The 24,848-nt window shown below is 38.9% G+C and overlaps 1 protein-coding gene across 1 annotated transcript; it reads right to left on the reverse strand.

Annotated features, from left to right (window-relative positions):
- Nucleotides 1–4,621: 4,621 nt before the first annotated feature.
- LOC140246891 (store-operated calcium entry-associated regulatory factor-like) lies at nucleotides 4,622–24,117 on the reverse strand. The gene is made up of 10 exons (XM_072326215.1): nucleotides 23,991–24,117; nucleotides 22,628–22,722; nucleotides 21,102–21,194; nucleotides 20,542–20,652; nucleotides 19,557–19,663; nucleotides 18,468–18,557; nucleotides 17,427–17,693; nucleotides 16,331–16,488; nucleotides 5,237–5,312; nucleotides 4,622–4,700 (listed from the first exon to the last, which is right to left on the reverse strand). The coding sequence occupies exons 1-10, from the start codon at nucleotides 24,097–24,099 to the stop codon at nucleotides 4,622–4,624; spliced, it is 1,185 nt and encodes a 394-aa protein (XP_072182316.1). The 5' UTR covers nucleotides 24,100–24,117.
- Between the last annotated feature and the right edge of the window lie 731 nt (nucleotides 24,118–24,848).

Genomic DNA, 24,848 nt, shown 5'->3' on the forward strand with positions numbered 1-24,848 from the left:
TTGTGATGTCATAATAACAAGCACATATATGCACGCACCCTGGCATTACTACAGACTGCGCAATGCGCAAAGAAGACAACTAAGGCAACGTTACTTAGCAACACCTACGCACTTTACTCTTGATGACAGCTCAACTTCGGGGATCTTCGTATTAATGCTGACGGTGATCGGCAGTATCATCAACAGCGGCCTGTACACTACGGGGACTACAAAATGTATGCACCTTTAATACGCAGGCCACCAGGTTCCCGTTCGGAATGGGTTAACTATGGAATTTGGAGTACCTTTTTGGATCTAGACTTTTCTACATAAACCTGAAACTTATTTCTTCAGCTCTATTTTGTTAACCTTTCTAAGTTTTTTACTTACTTGGGTTTACTTGGGTGCAGAGACGTAAAGCATCTGCTTATAAATGTGCCCCTCGTCACTGTTTGTCTCTGATATGGGTTACTTTAGTGGTTGGCTTTCCCACTGTCTCTCTAGTGCTGACTTGATTTGGTTTACGCTGGTGGCTGAGACTGCTGTTTCTGGTAGAGCATTCCACTTATTTATGCTTCTTATTGCAAAGGCATTTTGTCTTGGCTGCAGTCTAATTGTTGGTTTCTTCCGTTTCAAGCTGTGGCCTCTGGCGTTGCTGCTTTCAACCATGTCAAAGAATTGAGTACTGTCAAGATGATCTATTCCCTTTGATCTTGAATAATCTGAATGAGCTCGGCTCGTTGCCTTCTGTATGCAAGGGTGGGTAGCTTGAGGACTTTCAGACGCTCTACGTATTCCAGGTGACGAAGGTGGGGGAGCAGTCTTGTTGCCCTCTGTTGTACTTTCTCAAGTAGGTCTTCATCCTTTTTGAAAGTAGGAGACCACACCATATTGCAATACTCGAGTGTCGGTCTTATTAGTGCTTTGTACAACTTGAGCCATCCCTTCTCATTCAGCGCCGAGAAAGATCTCTTGATGATTCCAAGTTTGACATTAGCTCTTTTGGCAAGCTCAGCTGTTTGTGCACTGAATGCGAGGAATCTATCACAGATGACTCCAAGATCTTTTGTGGAGATGTCCTTGCCTGACATGGGTTACGCCCACAACTTTACATTTGGTCTCATTGCACTTGAGTTGCCATGTGCTTGCCCACTTTGTTACAGCATTAACATCATCTTGCAGCACATCTGCATCATCTTGGTTATTGACAATATAATTTGGTGTCGTCAGCGAACAATTTCACTCAAGATTTGACCACCTCTGGTAGATAATTTATGAAACAGATGAAGAGTAATGGACCTATCACGTTTCCTTAGGGGATACCACTTATAACTGGATGTGACGTAGATAGTTCCCCATTTACAGTTGAACCTCTCTTATCCGGCCTCCCTTTATCCGGATCTCTCTATTATACGGACGCAATCTCGCCATGATTTTTGTTTCAATAATTACGGGAGGAAAGGGGGATTCCTAACTCCTTGAGAACTCCTACACAAACACACATGAATTACATATTACTTTGAACATGATTAACATACATTACATCAAATTTCCTTCCAAATTGCTTACCTTCAGACATTTTAACATCCCCAAACATCCCCAAATGTAACAACGAAAGGTTGCAGTATACACATTACTACATGCGGTACTACAATTCGCTACATCAGTACATGTGTATACATGTATATGTACGTGTATAAAGCATTGAGTCTCCCGTATCCGGCCAAATCCCTTATCCGGATGAACCCCGGTCCCGACTTGTCCGGATACGAGAGGTTCAACTGTACTCTACAACGTAACTCTCTGAGATCTTCCAGTGAGGTATGCCGTAATCCATTTCAGAAGGTAGCCAACTACACCATGTGCTTCTAGTTTTATATATGGAGGAGTCGCTGGTGTGGAACACTGTCGAAGGCTCTCTGAAAATCCAAGTATAAACAGTCTACACTGTGGCCATTATCAATCCATCGAGTCCACTCATCTAAAACTTCGTTGCACAGGATCTTCCTCTACAGAAACCATGTTGATCATTGGTCAGTAGATTAAATGCTCATCAGCAGATGTTTCTCCGTTTCTTTCCTCACCAATTTTTCCATGATCGTACATGTAGATGTTACTGACGTCAAGCTCACAGGCCTATAATTGGCAGGATCGCTTTTCTTCCCCTTTTTGAAGAGTGGTACCAACCATGTACAGAACTGTAGCTTGCTTCCAAGATTCTGGCACAGTGCCGTCTTTCATCAACTTGGTGAAGATGATTTGACGTGGTAAAGTTTGTATGCAGACCTCCTCATGGACCTCTCTCAGCACTCTGGAGTGGATTCTATCCGGACCTGGTGACTTGCTGATGTCTAGCTTGCAAAGCAATTTGTGTATGTCGCTAGCACTGAATTGCATCTCTGTTAGGTCAACATTGGAAATTTTAGTCAAAGTCGGCAGTGATGTGAGATTCTCATTATTGAAAACCTTCCCATGCATATCGGCTTTCTCTTGATCTGATTTTGCCTATGTGCCATCCTGAGTCATCAGTTCGGGGATATCTGAGTTTGTTTTTGTACTGGATCAGTTATTATTACAGTAGTTTGTGAATTTCATTATCAAATGATTATCAGTGTCTTGGTATCACTTATATGAATTAAAACACTGAAATATTTGTCAGTGTTATTGTTATCATTGCTGTTGTCAATTTTTTCCTATTGACAAAACAGGGCATCTCAACACAAGTTGCATCATACGTCATGTTTTGTGTAACTTCTCGGGACATGCCCTTGGATCACTGTATTTTTTATTTTTTTTATCATTTACAACTGTACCATGTAAAACAGCTCCTGTATATTGATTGATCTGATTGGAATATAAATCTATGCATCTTGAATTGAAACTGAATTATGAGCATTATATTTTGTCATGAACATGTAACATGTACTCTGTATAAAATGTACTGTCTAGTCATACTTGATAATTTTATCAACTTTTTGTTATTACTGCAGATGATTACATGAATGTATGATTATGACTCCCTCTGCAATAAAAAGAAGTGTGTGTGTGCACAGGAGATCTGGAATTGACTAAAAAGCAACAGGTAAATAGCTCTGTCTATGACTGGTTTAAGAAAGTTAATGTGTCTCCTCTGAATTATTCTCATTTTGTGTGCAGAATCTTTGATCAGGTTGGAGAGTCAGACCATCACCCCTGTGCTTGATATTTTATTATCCAGAGTATCACTGCATCATTATTGCTGTCCCACTGAAGTTTTTTATACTGCGAGCATGGTGAGTGTCCTTGATATAACATTTGTATGTTTCTTTCCCCACTAGGATTTCACTGATTCTTTTTTGAAGATACACGTAAATACACACACACACACACACACACACACGTACACACACACAAGCACATACTTTGTTAACCGCTCATTTTTTTTTTTTCTTTAATTACGTACAAGGCTTATCTGGTGAGAGAAAATAGTAGAGAATGCTGAGATGAACATCAGGTCACAATGTTCTGTATTTTGTGTATGTTTCTTACTGTTTTTGTTTTACTTGTACACTGATCCATGATAGCTAGGGACACAGAATACATTATTATACAGTGTATTTTGTAATAATTTGTGAATTCAGTTCAACAAATACCTCATCATGGTACTACACAAATTAAACCTCGTACAGCTGTTCATATGGACAAGAAAACCCGAAGGGCAATTCCGCAGTTAGGTGGACATGACATGGATAAAAGAAATGTGCCTCTTTATCTTACCCTTTGATCTAGGTATCAACTAATGCCATGGATGTTCACCAATCATTAGGGTCTTTCAAATTCAGTAGATTTTATTTTTCGTATTTATTGATTTTGCGAGATCTAAAACCATCATTTAAAATATACATGTGGGACTGGGGACGCTGAAATTCACTTAAATGCAAATTACAGTGGGTTCCTTTGAAATTTTTTCTTCAAAGTTTTGCTAAAGGGTAAAAGATGAATACATTTAAATACTCCAGAAGTCATGTGACATTTTGTCAATTACAAAAGGGTGAAATGACCTGCGGAATTACTCCGGACAAATGTAACGTTACTAACCGTAACGTTACTAACCATGCTTTTGGGGGTCTAGCTAAAAAATTATCGGTCGAACTGCTAAAAAAATTTGCATGAACATTTGTCATGATGCAATAATTGAAATTAATGGAACACTTTGTTTGAAGTAACTTGAATTTTTGCACACTTTTTGTTACAAGACATTGATTTTTTTGTCATGTCCTTTTTTCGTAACATTACTAACCAGCCCTTTAAGTTGCTATAGCAATTCTAATATTTCTTGGATTGTGTTCATTCTTTTCTGTATCGTAAACCTGGGAAGGATGAACATGTTTTTGACATAATTTTGACTTGAAATGAATAAATGGTAATTTAGTGGTAAAAACAAATATCTAAATTTGTTCAAATGTAACGTTACTAACCGCGGAATTGCCCCGAAACTGTTTTTTCATTCTTAACTGGAAATAAGTTATTATATCATGTGCACAGCCTGGTTTTGCCGCTGAATATTTCTAATTCTCAAGTGATTTCTTGTCAAGTTAAATACATACATGAGCCATCACACTCCTTAACCCTTTTCATCTCTCTTCCCTGAAGTCTGCACTCTTCAACTTCCAGAGTCTTCTGACGGTCGTCCTACTTCTGATCTGCACCTGTGCCTATGTTCGGGCGTTGGCTCCTCGTCTCTTGGACAAAAACAAGGAAGGGTGAGGTTTATTGCCGTGCATATTCCACTTGGCTGCAATACTGAGTAGGCCAAACCACCCCGTTAGCACTAACTTTAAAGGTACCTGGACCCAGTACTCAAGAGAGCACTGTATAGATCTTGTGATAATTGCCGCCATATTCATTACAAAGATTGGACAATAATGTAAAGCTAGTTAACTGTCAAAGTATTTACAAGCAAGTTTTCCTGGCGAGCTAGCATTTTAGACATACTTGTGATAAAAATTTTTTTATTTCAAAGAAGTTCCAAACATGGCAGATTCATGCGAAAGTGTCCTCTTGAATCCTGGGTCAGTTTCCCTCTAACCTCCTCTTCCATGTGGCGAAAAAAGTGAGCCAATTTCTTCACAAGGGGTGATTAGAGTGCAGGAGTGTGCAGTGTATACTCAATGCTGCACACATGCACTGGTCCTATGGTCCCGAGAGTAAAAAATCACTGTGGGACAGTAAATTTTTTTTCAGAAATAGCGCAGTAAAAAATGGAAAAACTGGGTACCTGTACTGGTCGGGCCCGTCTGTCGGACCAGTCGGACCTGTACTGGTACTGTCGGACCTGTACTGGTCGGGCCCGTCTGTCGGACCAGTAGAAAAAATGGGTTGGTGTGTGCTATGCTATGAAGGTTTGCTGTCTCGGGCCATCAAGGACAAAATGCCTACATCCTGTGCATTTTTTTATTCTAGTTACAGTGCACTCCCGTTATAACGAACACGGTTATAACGAAATTCTGACTACAACGAAGTAAAAATTCAGGCCGCATCATTATCTGTTCTATGTATTTTTATTGTTTATTTGTTCGGTTATAACAAAATTTCGATATAACAAAAGAAAACTGCCGGTCCCAAGGACTTCATTATAATGGGAGTACACTGTACTACTGTAGTAGGTATGATTACAATGATAAAAAAAGACAGAAAATTTCGTGTGATTGATTTCTCTTGATTTGAATGCTTTGTCTTTACTTATCCATATTACATTTTTGCAATTAATTTTATTGCTGCAACATACTATAAAATCAGCAACATTCACAGCGTAAAACTTGCACGAATGCACCCGATAGCCTTTTTTTTTTTTTTTTTTTTAGCATGAAACTTTGCAAATTGCCACTGATATCAGGTGCATTGTGTAAACTTGAACTTTTATGTGCATTTTACGGTACTCCCTGAATCTTGGCTCCTTGCTAAATTTGTGACAATTTCGTGCAAGTAAGAAATTCTGGTTGTTTATACCAGTAATACACTGTAACTCATTATATTTACAAGTTCTGAAACTGTTAATTACTACTGTGCAGCAGACTTTTGAGCATTTTCATCAGTTTTGTTTTGTTTTTGTTTTTTTGTCACCCACAATACAGCTTACTTGGAATCTTTTGGAAATGTGCACGAATTGGCGAGAGGAAGAGTCCCTATGTTGCTGTTTGTTGTGTTGCCATGGCAATCAGCATTCTCTTTTGGACATGACCTGGAGATTCTATAGCTGAGATTCCCCATGGAAGCTCCTGATGTTACCTGCAGAAAATGTACAGCATGACTGCAACCATGGATGCAGTCATAAATGCAAGCAAGACTTTATGCGAAATCACCTGGTTGGTGACCAATGGAGCAGACTCCGAGTGATAAAAGTAATTGCCTGCGTGAACAGCGCCCCCTCTGGCCTGAGAGGTGTTCAATAGAGCAAGGACCTCGCACATCGTGTATGATATGAAATCTCCTGTACAGCGTAGCAGTTAAGAAAAAAAGTTTATTTAAAACATAGCATTTTATTTAGTGTTTTTTCCCCATTTCCTTGAATTTACCAACATTACATGTACTTTGTATGTCTCCGTACCAAAGGTTGACAGAGACATAATAGTCTTCAAATGAGTACATCTCTCTTTAATTGGAGTAAGCGAGAAAAACTTTCACCTGACTTACAAGTACAGCTGTGATTCATAGGTTACAGTACTTGGGAAACACTAGTGGGCTTAATAAGATTGCTATGTGTGTGAATTCCTGATAAAACTATTCCTAAGGTGGGCAGAGTTAAGTATACAATGAATGTATGCCCAAATCCCTATAGCCACAAAATTTTTTCCCCGAGATACTGTGCATGCTAGATACTTGGCATGTTAGTGTTACTCGCGCAGATTTTATGAGGCAACTGATAATTTGTGAAATTAACAATGAATTAAAGTATTGCCTTCTGTAGCACAAATTCATTCGTATTTTTCTTCAGGGTAGAGCATTGCTCAGTGCACTGGAACCACTCAAATGTTCTTGTTATATTGGGGATCTATTTGGGGGTACAAAAACACAAAAAGAAATATAAAGAATTGGGTCCTGGAAAATTACCTTGTGAAAAGAGTTTTTTGTTATACCTGACCTCTTTGAGGTTACACTGTACTTGTTTCTCATTCTGTTGTGTTTCTCAATCATGAATATAATTACTCACAAAGTTATCCTCAGTCCCAATTCATGAATTTACTATGTTCCTGAAATGTGGTAAACCAGGGTCCCATTTCATAAAAGATGTTTGTAGGATGGCGACTTGTGCTGGAATGGCAACTTCCAATAGCAACAGCCAATCAGGAAGCTGGATTCTTGTCGTTAGTTTGACAATTGCCATTCCAGCAAGAGTTGCTATCATATCAACTTTCTTATGAAATGGGGCCCAGAAGTCTCTTTAGTTCACGGAGATAATCGTATATTATGTATGTCACCAATTTGTGTTTGCCAGCAAATGAATGTGTGTCACAGTATGCTTGGTTGATACTGGCAAGGCTTTGTCGTACAGTAAAGAAAATGTGAATATTCTGTGGGCTTGTTGTTATTGTGGAGCTTTGACTATAGAGAATGACGATCTGGTGAATTCCATGTAATAATGTATTTCAAAAGATATTCCTTGGAGGTGAGAATGTTCATACAGGGGATTCTCCTGCTGTTGCTATCACACGACTATGCCTTCTATGGTATGTACTGACCGTAGTTCAACCTGTTTCAGCAGCCACTCTGAACACTTTCAGAGAGGATGGAAATGTTAGAGAGCCTGTGTGTAGTGGCCACCTGTCACACGTAGCCAGTGGTCAATTAATATCTATCCCATGGTCAACCTTTCACTGGTAAGAATGATCCAGAGACTCTTTCAAATGAAGTCCTGTTTGGTAAAAATATTGGTCTTATGGTTACTTTCCTTTCCTGCCAGTGTTTCTGAATCTCACGCTATGGCCTCGAAGTGAATCAAAACGTAAATGGCAGAATGAACGAAATTTAATCCCTTTATAATGGAGTCATTTATTGAAATGAAATGATTAGTGAGGGTTACACTGTTCGTAAGATAATGGGATGGCAGTTACCTATTAAATATTATGATAAGATCAAGTTGGATTCCAAATCATTTTTCTTTCCCTCGAGTGACTGATCGGTTGACATGTGCAGGTTTGACAGATTTCTGTTAGAGTGTTGGAGTGACCTCAATGTAATGACATTTCAAAATGGGATGTACATGTGCTGCAATCTGTATGTTTATTTAGACCAGGCGTCCACTAGGGCGCGGACAAGACCCGGACAAGACGCGGAATGCAAATTTGGTATTCCGCACTCCTTCGGCAACCTGTCCGCACGTTCCTGAACGTGTCCGCTCACTGTCCTAAACATGTCCGGGCGTTTCCGCACCTTCGGGAGAGAGAAAAATTTCTGCGTCCAAATTTTGATCGAGACCAAAATTTGGACGCGGAAATGAACTTCCTGACACCTTCGGCGACTTGTCCTGACGATGTCCTGAGGATGTCCCGCTTGTCCGGAACCCTTCCCCTCCTTCCGCACACGCTCCGGAAAGAATCCCGCGGTGTGGGGAAGCCTCGCGAATGAAAGCGGAAGACACCAGGAATGTTTTAGGACAGCGCGGAGCCGATGCAGATCTATATATGCAAGTGTCCGGAACCGATGCGGAAATTTTGTGATCCAGACACGAAAGTGTCAACACTTTCCGCGAGCGTCATGCCAATGAAACGCAAAAAGAGCAAGAAGGGAGGCGAGGCCCCCATGCAAATATCCCCATCACAGGCACTCCTTTCGTCTATTGATGAAGAACAGGTATATCTAAGGAGTTCCCGGTCCCAGAAGGCAGAGAAGAAGGTAGTAGAGACTGTGCCAATAGCAACCAGAAAGAAGTGAAATCAGCCCTCCTAACCTCCTAGTAATTTTATGTTGATTTGATCTTTTCAGATATTATTTTTCATCTGAGTGACTTTCATGGTTCCCATTACTTACCATGGTACATTTTCCTCTATGTTGTTTTCTTATTTTATTTGCAAACAAACTAGGCTGTCCCATGTGACAGCTAGCCCAGCTGAAAAATCACAAAAGTAGGTGGAAATACACTCAGAAAAAAAGCATAGAATTTTTGGCCAAATGTTAATGTATTATAAAAACATGAACAAGTTGTTATTCATACGTAAATGCTCTCTAATGATGCAATATATTAGAACAAAAGACAAATTCATCACAATAAAAAGCATGAATTCAATTGAAAAAATATACCAGTGGTCTCATTACAATGTAATATTTTTGAAGCTCAAAAATAACAATGAAAGCTTAAGCTAAGGGAGGAAAATGAAGAATTTTCTGTCAAATCAAAATTCAAGTGAAATGAGAGAAAAAGCAATAAATTATGAACTCGATTTTTTTTTTTTGCTGAGTGTATATATTTAAGTACACCCTAAGCATCACAAATCATTTCAGAAATATTCTTTACCTGAATGATTTTTGTAGTTATTACCTAATGATTTTATGTTCTCTTTTTGTTTTAGTTGCAAATAAACTCTATTGTCCAATTTGACAGCCCAGCTGAACCCCCCCCCCCAAAAAAAAGAGTAAATTAAAGTAAGTTAAAAATATTTCCCCATTTTTACACTTTATTGACAATAGGCTAGTAAGCTCTCAGCATGAAAAAAAAAAAAAAAAAAACCTTCTCGGACTTGAATCATTGCAAAATGTTCAAAAGTGATCAAAATAAGAGAGAGTTAGAGATGCACAAGAGTAAAAATGAGAGAAAGAAAAACAAATTTTATGATTAGGGTCAGTTTGGCACGCTCTGCAGAAGTATCAGACAAAACATGTATCTACTTCACGATGGATGAAGCACAGGTCTAAAAAGAGAGAATAAAGAATATATATATGTATATATATATATATATATATATATATATGGTTCAAAAAGTTTGCGAATATCATTCATGTGACTGTAGGCAGAGAAAAGATTGTTCTCCCATACGAGATAAATATAAAAAAAAAAATGAGTCGTCAGCCGACATGCAGACAATCCTATTATTCTTCGACTTTTGGTGGTCACATTTGTAAAATAACATTGACCAATCATATCAATAATATCAGCAGCTACTGCGGAAGCACAACAAAGAGCATCAATGACGGCTTGCAGTCAAATGAGGAAAAGTCAAAGTCAGCGCCAAATTTATACCTTTCCATTTTCCTGGTATTGTCCGCAGTTTGTCCGCATGCCTAACTTATGTTGTCCGGAAGGTATCCTGATTGTCCGCGTTCATTCCTGGTGTAATCCTAGATGTTTCCGCGCTGCCCAGCTACGATTAGCATATTCCGAGGTATTTCGCGCTCTTCCGGAGTGATTCCTAGGAATGTCCGCAGTCAATCCGCGGACAGTCCGCGGACAGTCCTAGGAATGTCCCAGGACAAGCCGATTCACAAAGTTATTCCGCGTCTGACGCGGACAGGATGCCGAAATGACAAAATTTGCTTCCGCAACCCTTCCTGGGCTTGTCCGCGGCCAAGTGGACGTCCGCCCTTATGAAGCAATCTGATAAGTATTTCATAAGTTTTGCACATTATTATTTTCAACATAGACGACAGTATAGAATGATGAAAATTCTTTTCATTTGTCCAGTCGAAGTACAAGATCAATAATTTTTTTTTTTTAGTTGAATAAAAAAAATGGAAACAGACTCCCCACCCAAAGAAGCCGATTGATATCTGGCAAAATGTAACAACAGAAAGTTGGTTTCCAATTTTTTTATTCAACTAATTATTGATCTAAAAGATCTAAAAGATGGTATATTTCAATACGTTTTTTCATGGAAAATTGGGGAAATGTGTTGAAACAGGCATGCACACAAACAGACACACAGACACACTGCCAGGCCCCCCCCCCCCAGATCTCGGCCGCTGACCGCGCAATCGCGACGAAAATTGGCACACACATTGCCTATGATGTAATCTAAAGTACCATGATGTTAATTTTGTAAAAAATCATCATGCCAAATTATGCTAATTTATCTACGTATAATGCTTGAAATCAGACAATTTGGTATAAATCACTAAATAAAGCTCAAAACAGGCACATTTTTTGTGTAAATATTCTTTTAAATGTCCTTAGTAAATGTACGAGAAAAAAATATTGTGCAATCAGAAAAAATTTCTTAAGTATTTTACTGTTTTTTTAATTTCTTATATATTTCTTTGTATTTTCGACTTTATGCTTTTAATTGTTTTTTTGATGAAATTTGTCCGTGACATCGTTCTGAACAAGAAAATATGTTATGAATTGATTTTTTTCCATAAAACCCCAAAATGATCATGCTTTTATGAAATTTCCCTGTAAACACAGTTTGCATTGAAATTGTACACGAATTCACATTTTTAAGCAATTTTTGGTCCGACATTCACATACATTGTACATATTTATGCGCAACTTCGGAACCGCACGCCCGGGCATTAGTGTCAAAAGATGCGCGAAACTCGAAAGAAAAAAGTCATGAAACGTCGTGGCGATAGCTTTTTGCGATAGCGATACATGGCGCAAAAGGTCGAGGGGGGGGGGGCCTTGGAGGCCCAATGTAGACCTTTAGTGATTCATTTGTCACAGAATGGAGACTTTATTTACGCAAAAATGCCAAATGGCACCAAAAAATTGCAACTGCTTTACATATGTTTATAACATATTTTTCTCAGTGATAAATACATGACATACGTGTAGAAATATTATGAGAGACAGTAGAGAAAACTTCAGAAGAGAAACAGAGCAATGTTTACAGCTAATTATTATCAACTACTGTCCAAGGCACTTCAGTGTTTACAGGATCACATACAATACACTAGACTTTTGTAATGAAGAACACTGATGTAACAAAATTTTGATTTAAAAAAAAAGGAAATTTCACTGGTAGCAAGATGTTACTATTTTTTTTTAATAACAATTCCTCTTGTAAATTCACACCGTGTTGAATGTACATGTATCTGTTAATAATAATTCAAAACAAAAATCTGCCTAATGTTTAACATATACACTAATCCCATCTCCCACCCCCCTTTTCAATTAAATTGTACATACGACCAATTTATAGAGGTGTTATATTCTGCTTGAGTTGATGCACGTTTTCTTAGTCCCACTGCATTTGACTTGTGTAGGGTTGGCAGTCGTTGCAGCAGAACCAACACCTGTCCAAAAATCTGCCAAAATACCTGCCAAGCTTTTCCTTTTGTTAAATTTGAGTAAAAGCCATGATCAAAATTATGGGTATGCATACGTGTACCAGTATTTGACTGGGACTAAAACCCATGACCTCCTAGATATGGGCATCAGATTAAAATTTGGGGCATTAATATTCATATTTGAAACGTGCATGAAAAATACCTCTAAAAAGATTATCTCACCTCTTTTCTTACTGTCCAGGCAAAAGTATTTTACAAGATATAGTACAATTGTATACACAAGTTTAGTGATTTATCTACAATAGAAAAGTCCATCATTTGGGGGAAACAAGAAAAAAATAGACATATACATGTATCTAATATTCTGCATTGCACCATACATATCTTAAGCAGCATGATTTGTCTTGAGAAAAAAGATTAGAGTCAACAGAATTAACGCAGCCGGCAATACTTTTAAGAGTCGAGTATAATACATACAGTGGACAAAGTCTTCGGGACCGGTAGTTTTCTTTTCTAATATCAAAATTTTGTTTTAACCATATTTATAAACACTAAAAATACAACGAGTGGATAATGCTGCGGCCTGAAATTTTTACTTCGTTGCAACCGGAATTTTGTTATAACCGTGTCCGTTATAACGGGAGTGCACTGTATATGACAGAGAGAAATGACAATACTGTATTTGGGGGATAATACATGTAGGTAATACTCCAGGTATTAAAGACTGTAGCGAAGTACACTACTCTTGTATTAAAGCATCAGAGTGTTTAAACATGTGCCTCTTAAAGCCACATGCCTCTGGGAAATATTGTGACCTTGAACCACAAAGACAGGAAATGCATTTTTCTATCTTTGAATCTGAAGCTGATAAAATGATTTCTAAACACAGCAAATGAAACGAAGGAATAGACACTCTGTTGGAGGCTATCAAATTCTGTGCCCCGTTGCATAAAAGTTACTAATGTGGTAACTTTGCCATCCAATGGTAACTTCCATGGAATTCTTGATTTTGATTGGCTGTTGAGAATTGTTACCATTGTAGTTACCATTGGATGGCAAAGTTACCATAATAGTACACCGTAACTTCTATGCAACGTGGCCCTGATCTATGTTATTTGCCGATCTACAAAACCAGAATTGTAACAGGTTTAGTACTTGCTATGGCAGCATTTGTCTTGTACATCTGTACCATACATGTGTACACATGAACATTTTTGCTCATTCTGCAAATACATGTACATGCCAAAACAAAGGTGTACAGAGTTTGTGCATTAGTTGTACAGTGCCAATTGCGGGAATGCAGAAAATAAAGACATTAATTTGTGCATTACCAGATTCATTGCAAATTACTAACTGCATGACACTTGCCACTCTGTGTTATGGGATCCATATTACATGTGAACATTATAGTGCTTTCTCATTCACACCCTTTGCTTGCTACAAAGTGTACAGACCACTAGCAATGCATGCCCACTTGATGTCCGAAATACTTCACATGGACAGCATACTTACCTCATTGTGTATGGCCTACACACAGGGTAAACCTTACAAATTCACAAACGGGTTTCACCAAATACGTGTATTTTTCAATGTGGCATGCATTTGTAGATTACTTACAATGAGAGCATATACACACTACATGCAAGTACAATTAGAGAAACTGTATAAATGGAATCACAAGAAAACAATGAATGCAAATTGTTCTGAAGGTCTGAGTATCAAATGGCATTCTCTGCCTCCTACAGAGACACACTCTTGCTCTGAGTAACTACAGCACACCAAAAGGTCTGATAATTCAAGTATGACATGTAGAAATTTACATCAATGATTCAAATACAACACACATAAACTGAAATAAATCAATAAATACGATTATTCTGGAAACAAGCAAAATGACAAACACATATTATCGTTGGGGTGACAAGACCTTGTATCTTAAATTTTGGTGAAAATGACTTTTTTGGATTTATGGTCAAATAAAGGGTTAAGTGATGTCCTGTCCACATCCCAACTGTCTTACTCCAAAAATGAAGCCACCACGGCATGTCAAAGGAAAGGCTTTCCCATTCACTCTAGTGCTTTGGACGCCATGTTTTTTGGCTCTCCCGAACATTTGACATTTTGTAGATACGAGGTCTTGTTGCCCCAGCGACTATACGTTTCTGTCTTTGCTAATGTTTTCACAGCTGTAAAAATTCAGAGAATCTAATAAAGATCTCTGGATGATGATTTTTGGCCCTGTGTTCATTATAATGGGAGTGCTCTGTATAGTGCCTGAAAAAACAAACAAACAAACAAACAAAACAACAGTTTGGGAGTCTGGATGATACTTCCCAATCAGTAGGTTTCTCTAGTAAAGACAACGCTGCAGCAAAGGTCTACCAAGGCTTTCATCGACGTCGGGTTCCACCAAATCCTGTGTAACAAAAAGAAACAGACTAAAGTTATTAGAATGTAATGTCATCTGAATAGTTTAGAATTGTATTATTCCAGTGACTGGTTACTGATCCTGTATATTGTGCAGAACTTTCAGCAAAAACATCCAATTTCTCTGTGAAGAAGGCAGTTGCAGGATTGTGTAGAATCCACTTGGAACAACTCAAAATGCTCATTCCACGGGATGAATGAATCGGATCAAAACCAACAACATTCTTTTCAATACAGCTATATCTGAAAGACTCTGTAAAGGGATCTGTGGTAAATTAAAGAGTTGAAGGTAACAGCAAAAGCACTGGAGTTTTCCATTACAAAGTCATAACTATTTATTGCATTGATGATAAGGGTAAAGAAGGTTTGAGCAAGGAGGTTCGAGAGATGGAGTTACAACTGACTATAATTATTCAATCAGCTGTCAGTTTTCTATGGATGGACAAAAGAATTCAACAGGTGCATTTGTGCCTTTGATGTTAGATGCTCGAAGCCGCCATCTTTCTGAGCAATCTGAAGATTCATTTTTAACGCTAACATAATATCGGGTACATGCTGCTCGTTTATATATCAAATGCAATGAAATTTCACCTAATGATAAAGCATATAAAACAAAAGTCAATTCCGTTCGAAAATATGTGTAAAAGTGTAAATCTGACCTGTATTTTATGAAAGTGTTTGAAATTTTACCCTCATGGAAAGCCGTTTTTATCACTTTTCTCCTTACTTCCGCCAAATGAAACTAATACGGTATCATCTTCAAGTACAGTTCTTTATAAATTAATATGTCAGATTAGTGTACAGACACGTACAGTCGAGTAATTTTGATATCTATTTTAGTAATATTTGAGTAATTTCTATTCGGGCACCCCTGTGCCTTTACCATTGTCTACCGCCCATCATTTGTAAGTAGGGATAGCGAAAAGTAATTACCATCACAAAGACATATCTTCCTTGGAAAGTGGCTGGTGATTATGCAATGAGACACGAGTCAATTGTCTTCGCATCTGAGCGGCAGATCCAGTTTGACACATACTTCAAATATTTTTGAGTGGCGGCTTCGAGCATGGGATCAAAGCGAATAAGACTGTTGTGACTCCATTTCTCGAACCTTCTTGGTTTGAGGGAGTATCATGTGTGAAATGTCCTAACTATCAGAGTAATGGCAGCCAACGTTTTTGTAAAGAAAGTCTTGCAGGGACAACATACGTGTAACCTCTGATCTCCAATGACCTTTGACCCGAGCATAAGACCCTAGACAGCACCTAAACATGAAAATCAACGGAGCACATCTCTGACCAAGTTTTGGTATAACGGGTGCAAATTTATTTTGCCTCGAGAGAGTCCTGCAGATGAACTTTAACCTACACGTATGACCTGAAATGACCTTTGACCTCGGCATGATGCACAGCATCAAATTATAGAAAATGCCCTGAGTGCAACTTGTACCCAAATCAGGTAAAAGAGGATAAAGCAGATGACCTTTAGTATTTGTGATGGCTCAACTAACGGACATCAGTTGTACACCCATTTTGATCCCTTAGTCACTCTTGCACTTTTAGTGCACTGAAGCAAATTAAAGATCTTATATTATTCCCATCGAGTTTCTCTGTTTATTTAAGCAAAAAATTACCTGTAATCATACAGAGACCTAAACCATCAGAAGACTGAATCTTGTATCTTGAAACAACAAGTCCAAGTCAACCTACAAATGATGTTTACTCACCTGAGGCAGTACGAGTGCCAGTGCTTCCACCACCACCGCTGAAACCCCCTCCAGACCCACCCCAGGAGGAGAATCCCGAGGAATGGCGAGGGGCGGAGAAGAAGCCGCGATGGGGTCTGGTGTACCCCCCGTACCCTCCATAGCCTCCATAGCCACGACTGAAAGAATGTAAAGACATCACCAAGATGAATGAGAAGATATGTGACACACATACTGGGGGCATTGCTATTAGCTGCATACAGGTAGCTATTGCCATTAACCTGTTGAAGACTAGTCCCGAGTATTCTCGGGCTAGGAAAATGGGAAATCAGCTTGTCTTCAAAAGGTTTATAAGCGCACTATTCTATAGATAACTGGCCTGGGAAGGGAACACAATGAGTGATCTATCAAAGTGATTTGAAATAAAAAGATTGTAGCTTGAAAGAATAAGAAATATAAGTGTGAGATTTTATAAAGTCCCAAGATGAAGTGAAGGGACATCATCCAACCTTTCAAAAATAATAATATTTGAAATCCTGAGGTAAGAACCCTCAATGTCCCAACAATGGCAGTTATCACCTGCTTTGGTGTGAATGTGTTTGAGAACAACACCTACCTGTACTTACACAACTTTAAATCTAAATGTTAGCCATAGATATTCACTCAAAGGCCAAAAAGTCCATTGCTAGCTGGCTAGCTATGGGCAAAGACAAAGCAGGTGTCCTATTAAACACCCCACACATGCAGTGTGCACCCAAAGTGCACAACACAAGTACACTACGCACCATTTCCCCCTGTTTCCCATCAAAAAAGTCTAACCCGGCTTTATGGTGTATACAAGAATTGTAAGGATAAAAAAAATACACAGAACATATTCTCCTAATCTGTATACGTACATTTCTCAACTTTTGGCTAAACTGGCTCTCCAGATAAACTGTAGGTTTGATTTTGTCTTAGGTGATACTACAACGACTGGCTGACCATCTATGTAAGAAGAGAGCGAGGTAGAAAGAGAAAGAGGGCAACAAAAAGAGAGGGAGTGACAAAAAGGGGGAGGGGGAGATAAAAATAAAGACAGGTTGTGCGACTCTCAAAAAAACAAGCAAATAGTTCTTACTTCCTGTTTCCAAAGAGGTAACCAAGGAGACCGCCAGCAGCCGCGCCCGTCCAAAATCCACCTCCACCTACTCCCCCTCCACCAGTGCCTGGTGCTCGGTTAGTACCCTGGCTATACCCCGGGCTACCACTGCAGCTGTCCCCTGGGTAGTATTCACTCCTGAAGCCGGGTGGAGGGGGTCCACCACCTCCCCCAGGACCAAACCCAGACCCCCTCGGACCAGGGTAGCCATCGTCGGAACCAGAACCAGTTTGGCTGGCAGTGGGGAAAGGTGGAAGTCAAGGATAAAAAAGTCTGATACTATCACATCACAAACTCTATCATGTTCCCAAGGGACTGCACCTTAACTTGTTGGAGACTAGAGCCAAGTATACTTGGGCAGGCGGCCGTTCCACGGTAAAAGGGTCTATCTTGAGAAATGTTACTTCGGAGAAAAACAGGTTTAAAGTTTTCATTTTTCATAGTGTCTATGCGAAAAGCTGTTATAGCAAAATCAGCCCATCCTCAATGGGTTCATCTTTATTTCATCAGATCCTAATATCCACACACACTTTGCACAAGACCCACCAGATTTTCACATCCATATTAAACAATGGATTACATATGATCTTTATCTTGCATGTGTGGGGGTGGAAGTGGGAGGGATAAGTTTGTCAACCTTTGTGAATGTGAAGAATGTTTACTTGCTTTGAAAGTACAGATGTAAACATTTCTGGTATGATATCCAAACAAAGACAAAATTGAAATTGAGACTTTTACATTCTTCTGTCAAATCTGTCAACACAATACCATAATAACCTCGCAGGCATCAGCACAGGAAAGATATTTTATTGTGACTGGATGATAACTTCAAAACTTGGAATATGTGTTTGAAAAATCATGTTTGAAATTTTACCTCCAAAGCAGTCTCTTTTTATTTATCATAAACAGTCTTACTTATGGGGGGGGGGGGGGGCTTGGAATAAAAACTGTCATTAGTTTTGTGGTTGCTTTCGTTTTAATTTTCTGCTTGATTGGTATTGAAAAGGATATCTGTTGTGTGAGTCTGCGATGCAGGTTCTGTACATGACGTAGATGATCACTCCAACAATGGCAAGAAAGAGCCAGTCAGTTCCCCCAGACTTTTTCTTACTGTCAGGTGGAGAGTAAATGGGAATAACAAAAAAACAAACAAAGATTAATTTAATTTCGGGTTTGCACATACACACACCACACACACATACATTTGTATACACACAGGCACTATCAACGAACCCCACAATGCAATCAGAAGTAATGAAATTAAAAAAACAACACATTTACTTGATTTGAAGTTTGCACACACATGCACACACGTAAACATACACACAACACACACACAAATTGATTTGGAGTTTGCACCCACACACATGTACACCTACATTAATGTATAAACACAATAGCACCAAACCAACAAGCACACAATGTGATCACAGCAACATACACTACTATAAACTTAAGATACACTATAAACTTATGTATAAGCTTAAGATACACTGCAATGCATACTTCTTGCATATAACAGCAAGCTTGACTTCAAGTTGAACCTGTTCATTTTTTTTTTCTGTAACAATTCTCATAAAGTAGAGAGAGAACAGACTTTGCCTTTGGTCTAGATGTGATGTAAAAAACTGAACAATCACTATTTAAAGTAACCTACAACACTGCATGAGTAAAAAAGAAATGAATTAAAGCAAAATATGGACAAATCATCACATTTCTTGCACACTGATTAGATTGAGAATAGAGGCGGGTGAGAGAGAAGAAAAAACAAAGAAAAGGAGGAAAGGAGAAACAATGCACACATTACATGTATATGGCTGCTTTTTGGCCACAACACAAAAACCCTGCCCAGCGAGCAAAAATTATAATGCACTGCCAGGGGTCGCACTTAACTTTTTTTTAACTAGCCAGGCGGACTACTTAGAATCAATTTTGACACTGAAGCAATATTTTGGCTAGCCAGACGGACTAGTAACTTCAGAATTTTTTGATTTTTAGCTAGTCCGACGTGATTTTGGGTGGCCAATGGCCAGCGGACCATCGCCAATTTCGAACCCTGACTGCATTTCAATCATATATGCCTTCAGCATCTTCCAAACATCTTAATACCTCTTGTAGTAATTGTATGAATTGTCTTCACTCCCATAGTAGCTGTGTTGATGACCGTACTTGGTTTGCTGCATACCTTCTTTTGTGTAGTCCAGTGTGTATTCCAGCTGCAAAGCACAAAATGGTAAACCAGTTTAAATAGATATTCATTTCCGATACTCTAAGCTAGAAGAAGTAATAACAGAAAAGTTAAATTAACCGTATACAATGTAACAAAGGCAAGCATAGACAATTTTAACCCGTTGAGGACGGTTTGATTTTGCTACAACACGCATTTCCCATAGACACTTGCCCGAGTATACTCGGGACTCGTCCTCAATGGGTTAAACAACATTTAAACAAAAATGTCATTTAACTCATACTTCCTTTTGCCATGTTGGACAGAATTATTGATGGATACATGAGAGGTACTCCGGGTGAGATGTGAGCAATCTTCGTTTGATCCATTTTATCTTTTCATCTTGATGATACAGTCCGACCTCTCGCATCTGGGCACGTCGGGACCGGCACTCATCTGGATTAGGGATTTGGCATGATATGGGAGGCTCAGTGTTTAATACACACAGCTGCCTACCCAATGGTAATTTTGAGTTAACATGTCACGTCCTTGTCAGCTGGTCTGTATTCAGAATTTTCTGATAGTTTGCTCAATGAACGATTGCCTGCATAGTGCCCTGATTTAATAAAGAGTTTTATTTTATTTTATTTTATTAATGTTCTTGCTGTGATCTGTGGTAGTCAATGTCTAAATGCATCTCATTTGGTTGAAATTTTGATGTGAATGTACATCAATTCTGTTGGGAATAATTCATGTGAGTTTGTGCAGGAAATTTGTCTGAGTTTGAATTCCACCTTTTCCCTCTAATTACAGATGGGGGGTGGGGGGGGGGGGTGGGGGGATCAAGATCATATCCGGATAAGAGAGAGATCCAGATAAAGGGAGGCTGGATGGAAGAGGTCGGACAGTACAAGGTTTGTGACTCACCCCGCATGACCCCCTGAGGACGTAGTCATCGTCCGGTGATGAGTATCCCTCACAGGTCACCTCAATCTGACCAAAGCGGTAAGCATTGTCCATGTCTGTCTTGCATTCCCACTGGACAATGTGGAAAACAAAATGATGCTTAGATCAGTGAAATCACAGAGTATCTGTCAATATGCAGCTCAATGCTCACAATATATCAAATATAAATTACATATATATATATATATATATATATATATATATGTATATATATATATATATGTGTGTATAGTCAAATCAAAACACTGCAGGGGTGAAAAAAAAAATGGATTGATGTTTCGGTCAAAGACCTTTATCGAAGTCAATATTAATACATGTACCTGTGAATTCACTTGTCCTTAAAGCAAATCCACTAGTGTGACTTTGATATTAAGGGTCTTTGACCGAAATGTCAGTCCATTTTTTTTTTTTTTTTTTTTGTGATTGGCACAGAAAATCCCATGCTCACTGTTAGTCCATGGCACTGATAGGATTAACCCAGATTGCAAAAGCTAAGAAAGGCATTTGGTATCAACACATACCTGGACATCGTAACCATCAGAGCCTCTGTTATAGCACTGGACAACCTGGGGTGTAAATTCATGGCAGCCAGCTGTGCCTCCCACACACTTCAGCTAGAGAGAGAGAGAGAGAGAGAGCGGTGAGACACACAGCAAGGTCAAAGACTGATAATAATGATACTACAAACAATAATGATCATAATAATGTTACAAATATAAATGATAACAAGCAACAATGACACTAAATAACATTATAAAATGGGTTCAAGAATGTAGCCAATTGGAAGCGCTGAAATGAGTCACGTGTGCGTGCATTAATTTCTTCAGGTATGCACTATAAGAAGAGTCTCTCTTCCACCTCCCTGGCCTGACGTACGTCACAATGTTTACACTACAGTTGTTACAAGTGCGTCACGCGCTACTATACGCGCTGTCAATCCTGTAAACAACTTCTAGTTCGGGCCACGGGCCGGCTGCCACAACAGCCGGCGGCCTTTCTTGTGCATAACAGTACGTGGCGTACATACGTATACTCTTATACGTACGTACAGTACTTATGTGCGGGATTTCCGAGTGCGACGTGCGTAAATGTTTGGGACGAACATCTTCGGATATTGTGACTTTTGAGCGAGTGCTACATGTAGCTGACTGGTATTGACCCACAAAGGTATGTGAATAATGCTGTTAGTTTTCGACCCATTTTATAAAACAAATGATGCACAGGATTATTTCGTGGCGTTAGTGTAGGTGCGGCGCACTCTCGAGTATTGACAACGGTTGCAAACATGCACGAGGCTGCGCCTCGTGCATGTCGCACCATTGTCAATACTCTCGAGCGCGCCGCACCTTCACTAACACACTCTATCCTGTGCATCATTTGTATATTTAAAAACACACTTCAGCTAGAGAGAGAGGCGAGACACCAGGTACAGTCAAAAAGTGATATTAATAATGACACTACAAATAATAACGATAATGATAATAAAGATGCAAATAATAATGATACGCCGTTAGCGCATCACCTAACAATTATAACACCAATAGCTAATAACACTGATTTGCAATACATGTGCTACTACAAGCACAGTAATACTAAATTGAAAAATTGAATAAAGAACTTTAATAGAAACATTACATACTTAAGAGACGGTTAAGAGGCACAGCAAGGTCAAAGATCATTAATGATGATGATGATGATGATGATAATAATAACTAATAACTAATATCAATAATGATGGTGATAATAATAATAATAATAATAATAAATATAGTAGTAGTATAATTAGTAATAACAATATTAATTATAATTATAATTATAATTATAATTATAATCATAAATAACATTCATGTGGCACAATTTGTTCTGCTAGGCATTTCTAGTTGCATTGTATGACACAGAACTGAAACGAATAAAGATACAAAACAATTTCAAGTCAGTGTTTCTTCCATTAATACAGGGAAACGTTTTGGAAAAGTTAAGGGATATTTTGTGACACTTGTAACATTTATGTCATAGCTTCCCATGGAAAGGTGGTCGCCATGGATACCTGAGGAACGGGGCTAGATCGTCTGGCTGCAGTCATCTTGCCATTATGCAGGGTGAGAACGGAGATATCCTCCAGACGAACACGGTCACTCTTGCCTGTGTGTGACAAAATCAAAGTATTAACATTTCTTGCTAGATTTGTACTTCTAGTAGACACAAAATGTCAGAGAGCTGTATGGGTACCTGTACATGGTAGAGGTAGAGGTCTACATTATATAGATGATGACTGGTGGGGGAGGGAACATACCGAATGTTTCACCCGAAGGGTTTGAAATGCTATTGAGGGAGGTTATAAGTCCCGAGATGAAGTCCCGAGACGAAGTCGAGGGACTTATAGCCTCCCGAAATAGCATTTCAAACCCTGAGGGTGGCACGTTCGGTAAAATTTACATGTTCCCGACAACAAAAGTCATCATCTGTTATATTATATGGGTTAGTCAAATACGTCAATGTCAACCACCAGCACAACACACTCGATCGCTCGCTCGCCGATCGCGCAGAGCCAAATTCACTGTGCGCGCGCTGTCCTATAGGCCTTCTGTCATTTGTTACGTGAAAATGTTTTCCCATATGGGAGAACATTACCAGAATGTTCGCCCATGGGTGAACATAACGAATGTACCTCCATCACGTGACTGTGTTTAGCCAATCACTAACCGGTATTTGACTAATCCATTTAATACAATAATAATATGAACACACACAGTCAGACTATACACTGTGCATTATTGTTCTTTCTGAAACGAGTCACAGCTAAGAATCAAGATCTAGAGCTTCACACTCACTGTTTTTGTAACCACACTTAGCCAGTAGGCCCCAACAGTTACAGTGTAAGAATAATTCTAGGGATGAACAAACAGTACAGTGATCATTAAATTTAATATTATCATGACATTAGCATACTGTACTATGTAGAAGACTAGAATGGGTTAGGCCTAGTACCTGTAGAATAGTGCAATTTCTTTTAAATCTGTCTGTCTGGAGGAGTTTTTGTGTTTTTGTTTGTTTGTTTTTGTTTTTGTTTTACTTTTATGACTCTCCTCCGTACAAGGGGATTCCGTGAAGCCAGACAGAGTCTCCATGAACATAGTGGCAAGTTACAGACCAATCTTTCAGCGTTCAGTCAAACTCTACCACACCTCAATAGTTACCATATAGGCGTCTACTACTCTCCTAGAGTCGACTAAACAGTAAAATTAATATAAAATCAATAAACATTTTATATTGATAATAAACATTCTGTAGTCACCGTTGGGGCGTTGGTAGTCATGGTAGCTATGTAGGAGTTTGCTTGCATGGCCTATTTTTTCTTTTCTTTTTTTTTTTTCATTAGAAGAAAATGTACAATTATGAATCCAACTCACCGAAACCAAATGCTCCAGAGACGAAGGACGTGTCGAGAAAAAGCAGGAGGCAAAACAAGAACATCGAACACTGGACGAAGAATTTCATCGTTGCCCGACACGTTAACATTTGTGTTGGGAAAGGCGATTATACGTGCTTCTCGTGCGAACAGGCAGGGCGCCCAGAGCAGAGCCGAGGCGAGGCACAGCAGGCTGGCCTGGGTTCATGCACTCCCGCTACCGGTATTTTCAAAGTTTTTTACGCGTTTCGCTTGAGGACTAAATTCTCCGTTTTCGAGGACCCAAGAATTAAACTAGTATCGGTACCTTACCTAGAGGTATAATTGTGAACACGGTCTTTAACGGTAAATCAACACACTATAAAAATCTGAATTTCGGACCACAGATTCGACGTAGCAGATCTTGACTGCAAGATATTTTAATACGCTCTTCTTTTTACTCGCCCGTGGCCGTATTATTGTAGATTGCGTAAACCATGTTTGACGTACGCTTTGCATGCATTCATTTGTGTACCTTGGCAAGGCTGACGTGTTATTGTTGAGCGCTGTTAGATTGTGGCAGTAGAAGCCAAATATATACTCTATGACGCCAAAGAGTATCTCGAACTGAATGCATAGCAAAACTTCAAAGCAGCCCAAATGGTAGATTTGCTCGTAGGCTGTACACTAGTTTCTCGCTATTTTCCTCTCCCAAAAGAAGCCAAAAACTGCACCGTCACCTTTTTGCATCCTACAACGTCATGGCTATTTTCAAAAGTATCTTAGTAATTTCTGAGTGATGCAATGTGCATTTTTATTTCAAACAATATTACAAAGGAGATTACATTCATCAAATACTTTTATATTTCATGAGTTATAA

The sequence above is a fragment of the Diadema setosum genome, chromosome 3 (assembly GCF_964275005.1).
Source record: "Diadema setosum chromosome 3, eeDiaSeto1, whole genome shotgun sequence".
Classification (NCBI taxonomy): Eukaryota; Metazoa; Echinodermata; class Echinoidea; order Diadematoida; family Diadematidae; genus Diadema; species Diadema setosum.